This window comes from Xiphophorus hellerii, chromosome 2 (genome assembly GCF_003331165.1).
Source record: "Xiphophorus hellerii strain 12219 chromosome 2, Xiphophorus_hellerii-4.1, whole genome shotgun sequence".
In the NCBI taxonomy this organism is placed as follows: Eukaryota; Metazoa; Chordata; class Actinopteri; order Cyprinodontiformes; family Poeciliidae; genus Xiphophorus; species Xiphophorus hellerii.
In genome coordinates, this window is record NC_045673.1 from 9,710,986 (window position 1) to 9,720,493 (window position 9,508).

The following is a 9,508-nucleotide window of genomic DNA, read 5'->3' on the forward strand; positions in this document are numbered from 1 at the left end:
GTTCTCACAGCTTGATATATTTGCAGAAACGTTGAGCAACAGAGTGAGCAAAACAAATATGTGGAAGGCTGATAAGACTCCTATGAAAGTAGAGTAATGCTGAAACTGAATCTAAATATGGCTTGATGGTTTGGTTTCTGAAATTATTTATCACTGTCTGATTTATCATGTCACACCAAACTGTTTTTATAAGATTCCACTGTATGCTGTGTTTTCATGTGCAGATATGGAACACAGTCGTTGAAAACTTGACCTTTTTTGTCAATCTAGGTGTTACCAATAAGGAGGTGTGTTTAATATATTGTGACAGTTTTGACATGTTTGACATTGATTAAGCCTAAAAAGCTAATTAGTATTCATTATAACTACAGCTGTGGTATTTAAAGACTGTTACAGCTGTTTTTATATAGTAGGCTATATTGAAATCCAGGATTATGCAAATTACTTTCTGCAGTAGTTGCCCGGTAGCTTTTCTTCCAAACCAGTAACAGTCAGTTATTTTCTATTTTATGTTTTGTTGAGATATTAAATCTTTAATCTTGAAAATGTTCTCCAAGGGATAAAAGGCCGACTTTGAAATTGTCTTTATGTGTCACTGAAAATGTCTAACTCCATCACTACACACAGATTTCATGCCTGATTACTGGTAGTTTCTAGCTGGAGTAGGTGTAACTTCGTGCTGAATCTTGATTGTTCCTCCTTAGGGTCCAAAAATAATAACTTAAGTTTTATTTCTATTCAGCTGGAGAACGTTACAGCATACCTACATAGTAATTTCGTCTATGCATCTGCTGAGAGCTTGAATTGGTTCATTGTCACCTGATGACATCGCAATGTCACCAGTTTCCCAGGATGAAACCCATAGTTATGGTAATTAATCACTACTTGTTACAATCTGAGCTAGCAGGAGCATGTAAATATTAAATGAGAGGGGCCCCAGGATGGAACCCTGTAGCTCTAAAGAGGAACTTTGTGGAAATAGGCTCTGCTTTGTGAGACCAAGCATTTAGGCACCCCTGAGTGGGAAATTCAAGGATTTCTCAAACATGCATGAATGGATCAAAGCAACATTATAACACTCAAAAGAAAAGTCTCAAAAGTCTGTTTTACATGATACTCTACCCCCAATCTCCTTAAATTTAAGGGGAGTTGAGAGGCCCCATCCACTCCAGGAACTTCATCTTTACTAGGGCTGCTGGAATGTGAGTTGTAGACCTAGTTGTCTTTCCAACTTTCAATAACGCATTTCAGATATTGTTTTTGTGTGTTGATTCATGTTTCAGGTGTCCTTGGTGCTATCAGCACTTCAAGCGGGAAACAAAGGCACCCAGGCCTGCATCACAGCAGCCAGTGCTGTGTCAGGAATTATTGCTGACCTGGACACCACGATCATGTTCGCCTCAGCTGGAACTCTGAACCCGGAGAACGAAGAGTCATTTGCTGATCACAGGTGCCTCTGACCTCCATCTAAACAGCCATAGAGAAACTGGGCTTGAATAAATAAAAAAATCTCTAAGAAGAGAAGTGTTTAAGATGTTAAAACTGCTGAGAGAGACACTCTGCTTTGTTTTATGTTGTTGGTGCTTCATTACGACTAAGGAGCAGATTGTCACACAATGTGTTGCGTCCCTCAGGGAGAGCATCCTGAAGACGGCCAAGACGCTGGTGGAGGACACCAAACTGCTGGTGGCGGGAGCTGCGTCCACCCAGGAGAAGCTGGCTCAGGCTGCACACTCCTCAGCCAAGACCATCACTCAGCTTACCGAGGTTGTCAAACTGGGGGCAACCAGTATGGGATCCGATGACCCTGAGACACAGGTGATGAAAATCCACAGTACACTAATAAAGGTTTCTCCTTTTCATGTAAAAAAGAACACACCTGGTTTTTTATTATGGTTTTATTTAATAAAACTCTGCTCTTTTTTGTATTTTGCATCCTGTGTTAGATTCTCTTTGACTCCCATTTCATCCTACATTGTGCCTCTTCTTTCCCCTGAGTGCATACCACTATCTCTGCTTTCCACTAAGTCTGAAGTATCATGACTAGCTCAGAGTGATAAGAGCTAAATCCTCTCCCCAAAGCACAGCCGATAAGCCTACACTCTGACCATTTTGCTTTATTGATTCCACCTCTATCTCCTCAGGTGGTTCTTATAAATGCAGTAAGGGATGTGGCCAAGGCTTTGGCCGAGCTCATTGGTGCCACCAAATGTGCTGCTGGCAAAGCACCTGATGACCCGTCCATGTATCAGCTGAAGAGCGCGGCCAAGGTACAGAAACAGAGCTCTGAAACAGATGACTGTCACATCTCTTTAAGAGGTGGATTTATTTCACAGAAAGCCCTATTGCTGATAGCAGGAGACTGCAGAATGCATTCCGCAAAAGCCCTCTTTATATTATTACCTGCAGATTGATGCATGTGGTAGCAATACGCTGAGCTTTTTTTTACAAGGAAGATGTGACAGCTCTTATCAGAGTCTTTGCTTTCTCTCTCATATCTGTGGAACTTGAGTTGTTACTGATATATTCTGTGTATGTGTTTGTCAACGTGAACGAGAGCGCCGGTATGCCTTATAGAAGCCCTTAACAGATGTGACTTGGAAGTGCAATGTGTATAAAGCAGAACAGTGTTTGTGTAAGTTAGAGATAAAAGGCAATTTTTTCTTCGTTTTCTTTTTTTTTTTAATGAACTCCAGTTCAATGACATCCTGGGCAGTTACTAAAAAGAAGACTACACTGTTAATTAGGAATACAAATAAAATACAATGTTATGAATTTTATGGATGTTATATATAAACTTGTGTGACAAAAATAGTCAATGGAGGATTGCAGAATCCTTGGGTGTCAATGAAAGTCATAAAGCTTTCATTTTTTACCTTTTTGTTGGCTAGATATTTTCTCCTTTTAGGGGTAAGAATAGTCTCAACCACATAATTAATCCACAAAAATTGCTGGTGTCATGCAGAGGGACATGTCCTTTCTATGGCAAAGAAAGGTCAGGAAGAAGCACAAGTGCTTCATCAGCCCAAAGGAAAGATGTGTTTTATCTTTTTGTTTCATTCTGATGCCTTTATGTCAGTGTTGCCTTCTGCTTCTGACAAAGAACAAAAATATTTTAAATCTCTGATTAGACTTTTGAATGCTTCTGCTGCTCCTGTATAAATTATTACTTTTATGCTGTATCTTAGTTTTAAATACACATTTTGTACACATCATAGCTGCAGCCTTGGCTGTTGTTGGCACTTTTTAATTACTGTATGTATATTGTGTTTATGTCTGCTCATCACTTTTTAGAATGTACAAGGATTGGGTCACTGTAAACAAATTGTCCATCAATGGTTCATACATTTTTCTGACTTCTAAAACCTGATAATGTGCATCTATTAAAAAAAATCCTCAAATGCAGGATTTTGGGGTTTTGTTTCAATGGTGATATGTGAACTTAAATACTATTAAAAGTACACTTATAAATGAGCAACAATTTGGTGTCATGCAGCCTGACAACTGATCCGAGAATAATTTCTCTAGCATGTCTAACATGGCTGTTTGGGCCAATCTCTATAATTAAATATCCCTACAAAGTAATATAAAAATCTTTCTGCATATTAAACAGCGGTTATCTAAGGCTCAGGTTTTGTTAAGCTGACACAATTTCCAGTTAAATGTATGTGCTTTATTATAAATCTTAAGACATGCCTAAGAGGTCCCAGTTGCCTGAAAAATTCCCATTGACTATTGAACAACAAAGCTTGCTGAGTACTTACATAAGGATCCAATCAATTAAGAGTCTTCTTGCAACACAGCCTCAGGTGCTTCTAAACAGATCCAAACAAAGATCTGCTTTGAAAATGTTGTTGAATTTCTTCTGTAAATGTATATTTTTTTCTAATTTAAGTAAGTGCCAAACAATCTAGCACACATAGCTGTTGCAACAGGATTAGTTTAGGTTTCTCATCTAAATGGAATTAGGGCCACCCATGGATGTGTTCATGTTGACAGATTGGTTCAGTTCCTCCAACATATGGTGACCTCTGAACAAGATACCATCAAAGTCCTGGCGATCATGTTTTTCAAATTCCAAAGTCAGAGTTTGCTGCAGTTTACTGAGCATGGCACAGACAGAAATATGTGGCACTAGTCAGTTAATTTGTTTCTTTTTATATTAACAGGATTAAATTCTAACATTTTTAGCAGCAAATAGGATTATTCACAGTGTGATTATCAGAGAAACGAACAGTTTAAATATGTTGTATAATGAAATTGTTGGCCTCAGTGGAGGAAGTGCTATGCCTTCTGGTTTAAGTTCAGGCCTCATTTTTTCTCTCATCACTGACAGGTCATGGTGACCAACGTGACTTCTCTTCTAAAAACAGTGAAGGCAGTGGAGGATGAAGCCACTCGTGGCACAAGGGCACTGGAGGCCACCATTGAGTTCATAAAGCAGGAGCTGACAGTAAGTGCATCTGACAGGCCAAGACTCTTCTTTATGGTCTGTTGAGAGTTAAACATTGAGAAACAGCCTTTCTGCAAAGCTGGGTCAGGGATATCTGTGTCTATTATTCTGAACAACACAGGGAAGCTTTTTGTTCTTTTTTTCCCCTTTATTATCAGTCCAGCTCTGTTCCTTCTCCTCTCTCAGCCCCTGCAGGTTTTCCCACAGCTCTTATCAGGGTCTTGGTAACGGACACAGCCAGAGTGAGAAATGAAGAGGTTCCAAGAGCTTGTTTTTATATAATTTGCTTCTAATCCTTATCAGAGGACCTTTAGCCTCAAGGGAGTCTTACTGAGACTCCCTTAAGTTCATATTATTACGCTGCCTACATTTTTCAATCGTTTTCTGGACAATATACTTGTGTAAACTGTGTTCACTTTCTCTCTGCGCACGTACCCTATTGCAATTTTGTGATTCTCTTCTTCCCGTCAGGTGTTCCACGTCCAAGGACGTCCCGGACAAGTCCGCTTCACCCGAGGAGTTCATCCGCAACACAAAGGGCATCACTGTAGCCACAGCCAAGGCCGTGGCTGCAGGCAACTCCGCTCAGCAGGAGGACGTGATCGCGACCGCCAACCTTGAGCCGCAAAGCCATCTCCGATATGCTGACTACCTGCAAGGTGCTAATCCACTCCACCCTGCCAAAACAGGCCTCACACAGACAGCACCAGGCTGGCAGGGAACATGTGAACTTGAGCCTGCTGAGAGCAGATATTATCGAGTCGAGTTTATTTTCTGCATGCTACTGCGGGAAGTGACTCAGTCAGTGTTCAAAGTCAGACTAGAAAGCAGGATATACTCGTCACCCGCTGAGCAATTTTAAGAACACAGAAATGGATGGATGATTGAGCAGCGCAGGCTGTGTTTTTTCACATTTAAACATCAGCAAGAAATTGTCGTGGTGGCTGAATTTTAAGTAGAGGTGGTATAATCAGAATTTTGAACTGATTCAAGATCTTCACTTTTAGTAAAGCTTAACCCAACAGCACAGATTTTAAGTGATTTCAAACTATAAGAGATCATAGACAAAATATTAATGAAGTTAGGATTTCAAACTGTATTCAGCATCTTGTATAAGCATGTTGAGACTTACTACAATAGCAGTCTCCATGTTCAACCCAACAAAATGTATGTTCTCACCCTACCTCTATTGAACAGATGTACAAAGAAGTACAAGTAATAATATTTGCGAATGCAGGAGATGGTATACACGCTTTTAGTCAGCACACCACAACAGAAATCAAATAACCATGGTTTATTTTAGTCAAATTTAAAGAAATGCGTTTTCTAACAAGTGTTTCTTTATTATTAATCTGTACTAGATATAACAGTTCTAAAGTCTGATATTATTTTTTTACTTTAAGATTTTTTATTATTATTAAGGAAAGCCATCATTGCTTTGCCATGGATATCAGCTTTTCAAGTATATGTCAGACATATTGCTTTTTTCTTTTAGAGCTGATGTATATTTATGCACAAAACAGAAATGAAATTATTCAAAGGTAAACTTCAAAACCACCATAAAAAATGTAAGGAAACCCAAAAGGGTTTATTGAAATCATATGGGGATGATGGTGGTGACACTGGCATTTGTTCCACAATCAGTGGGTTGCCGATTTTATTCCCATTCCATCCACCTCTGCTGGTAGTGGTCAGAGGGCCAGGTGGCACCAGTGTGTGGCAGCCCCGCCTCTGTCAGTGTGCCCCAGGGCAGCTATGGCTACTGCCCAGTAGCTTGCCACTGTGTGTGTGAATGAGTGAATGACAGAATGTGGTGTGAATCACTTTGTGTCCTCTGCAACTTGAAAGAGTGCTATACAAGCAAAGGCCATTTACCATACTAAACAAAGTAAAACATTTTACTCTAACACCTCAGCTTCCATTGTGTGTGTGGCTAAAGAGAGGAAAACTGTGTCCTGATTAAAATCAAGGGTGTATTTGTTTGCCATGACTTTGTGAGTCAGAAATAAAGGGAATAGCAGAAGCAAAACAAGGAATTGAGGAGAGTGTGCTGTTTGGTGAGATTTTAAAACATTTTCAAATCCAGCAATTTTCATGACAGAAAGCAGCTGAAAAATCAAAAAGATAAAACTTTGATATATGTTTAACCTTCCTGTGATCTACTAAAATTCTGAATGAACTTTAATAGTTTTCTTTAAACATGTTCTCACAACTGTGTGCTTTCTCTGGCTTCTGATGCTTTAGGTTCCAACCTATTTTATACATTTAGGTCCTTAAATAGTGACAGTAACTGTAATTTTCAGCCTTTACTTACTTTATAGCAAGCTGCACATCATCCTGAGGTGAGCGAGGACTTGAGAGGAAAAGCCTTACAATACGGCACTGAGTGCACCACCGAATACTATCAACCTTCTGGAACAAGTACTGCAGGTGTGTGTACACTTACATAAACCATCTTTATTGAAAAGGAAATATTTTGGGAAAGATTCTTTTCTATGTAGGTCATGGCTTGTACCATTTATTTTTCTGAACAAGAACAGTTTTTTCAAATGAGAGTTAATATACAGAATATATATATATATATATATATATATATATATATAAGGTTGTAGAAATTAAGTCAAGTTACTTTTAGATGAAATATTTTATTGCAACATTAATCAGGTCTGATGTACAAGATTAATTCTTGAAAATTTTGAAAAACCTTTCTCAGTGATTTACACTTAACCTCTGACTTTAGCACAGCTATTCATTTGTAATTAGGTCTCAAAACAGACTAAGGTTTTTTAGTATCAAGATTAAGAAAAGGGCATTTTTGTAACCATACATTTTAATATCTGTTTGTAACAACATTTATCATTATAAACTTTTGGAAAGACAAAACATATCACATTTCCAGTATTGTATCTTTCCTGTTGGACTGGCTAATTACATGCCAGCTTGTGTGACAGTCCCAGTTCATGTAGATTACCTAGGTAGTATACAGAATGTATTGTATTTAAGAGCATACAATGAAAAAAAATGCTTTGCTCAGCCAAACTTCAAAAACCCAAATCAAATGTTTGAATTATTTTCTTTTATGAACCTAAAAATTTGAGTTGACATGAACAGGTTTTATTTTGTTGTTTTTTTTTGTAATCCCTGTCATAACCTGGGAGCATAACTCCAGTTGACCTCTCTTTCTTGTGTTTGTACACTTAACAAAGATGTGCTCTTGTGTTTTCAGGTGTTGCAGAGACCGATGCCAGAGCAGAAGCAGCAGCTGGCCATGCATTCAAAGCATGTGGCAGCCTGTGTGACGGAGCTTGTCCAGACAGCCGAGGCCATGAAAGGTGACATCCACAAACACACACTTACGTACGCACGCACTCACTTTGCTGATCAAACACTCTTAGTCACTGAGTATAGCTTAGTGCCATTTAGTCACTAATGCCCCCATTCTGCCTGGTGCAACATTTATTGGAGGATGCAGCAGAAGCATTCAAGGGTTTAAGGAACCTTTGAAAATTATTATGTTTTTGATATTATTATTAATGGCAACAAGACTCCATGCAGTCCAGAGTACTCAGTATATATTTTATATTTTATGACATCTGTAGAAACAGAGATGAGAATTACAAGCAGACTGTTCTCAACACATTTAGAGAGCACAAGAGTTCTCTAATAATCTGTGTCTGAGCCTGTATGCTTTGTCATCAACAAAAGATTCCAGGGCCGCCATTTTTATAGACACCCTCTTAAATATGTTAAAGGTCTTAGAGTAAATTAATCTTTTATTGCGGTGGTATGGACCCTGTAAAAAATCCATGATATGTATCTAAATAAAATTCATGTTAAGAAATATTTTTACACAAAAAATGAGTGTGTCATAGTTACTATTATCCCTGCTGTGAAAATATTGTACAACCCTCTGACTACAAGAAAGCTGAACTAAAGGTCAAAGTGTTCTATTTTTATAGTGTGTGATTCTATTATTACAGTAGTATATTTTATTTTTTTGTTTTACGTATTTATGCTTTAGCACATTTTTAACAAGGGTGGCAATAAATGTGTCTGGTGCTGTACCTGTCATAAATATTATGCAGATTTGAATTTCAGTATTACTATGACACATTGTTTTGGAGCAGAGGGAAACTGATTGAGCTGGATTTGTAGACAACATTCAGCTTTAAGTGAGGCAGGGTACCAGTAGGAGCCAACACAGTTTGATGAAATGTAAAAATCCCTGACAGGATTGTGTAGATGTCGAAGATTAGTGGAAGGAGCCCTAATCCTCCTGCTCATGAATAACACTGTTGCACTAGTGAGTCAAGCCACCAAACCTGTCAGCATCTCTAATAAAGATGGCTCCCAAAAATCAGTTTAGAATATTGAAATTGTAGCTCAATGTAATCGCCATGCAAATTTCTTCAAATGAAGCTTTGTAGGATGGTTACAGCAGTGTTTCTGCATGCTTCAGTACTGCATCTGACAGGGCTAATAGATTCTGTTTGGGTGAGAATTAGATTTCAGAGAACAGCCTGACACACAGTGGGGCTATCCACTTCACCTCTCTAATGTCCCATGTGGTCTCTCTTTTTTTTTCTCTCCATCCCCCTCCTCCTTTGCTGCTTTAGATGGAGGTAAGTGGTATACGGCGTGTTTTGTTCACCCAGATCAACTTTCATCAGGGTCAGTGGGGGGCCGAAGAGTAGGCAGCTTGGGGGTTTGGGGGGGATAACAGATTTCCCCAGTGATAGACAATCTATAAACATCATCCCCATCTGCTTCACCAGGCTGTCCTTGAGCAGCTCAGTTTTATGGACATTTAAAAGCCTTTAAAAAGACAATGATCCATCAGATGTGTATTCCATCTAGCTTACGTTTATCTCAGTTTCCTTTGAGGCATTATTGTGATAATGGAAACATTTGAGCATCTTTAGGATGATGAAAGGAAGGCATAATTGCACTGGTAAATGAAATGGAAATGCACTGCTGTTGTTTCTGTTTACCTTCAGTGCAAAGCAGAAAGAAAAAGGCATCAGTAATCCAATGTCTGCTATCGATCTCCTCCAG

General features: G+C 38.8%; 1 protein-coding gene across 1 annotated transcript in view; it reads left to right on the plus strand.

Annotated features, from left to right (window-relative positions):
• The window catches only part of tln2b (talin 2b), a 104,645-nt gene that overhangs the window by 85,699 nt on the left and 9,438 nt on the right, over nucleotides 1–9,508 (plus strand). The window contains 9 exon segments of the mRNA XM_032582982.1: nucleotides 1,284–1,450; nucleotides 1,635–1,818; nucleotides 2,145–2,270; nucleotides 4,337–4,461; nucleotides 4,934–5,069; nucleotides 5,071–5,112; nucleotides 6,775–6,855; nucleotides 6,857–6,883; nucleotides 7,680–7,785. Of these exon segments, the coding sequence (XP_032438873.1) occupies nucleotides 1,284–1,450; nucleotides 1,635–1,818; nucleotides 2,145–2,270; nucleotides 4,337–4,461; nucleotides 4,934–5,069; nucleotides 5,071–5,112; nucleotides 6,775–6,855; nucleotides 6,857–6,883; nucleotides 7,680–7,785 (994 nt within the window).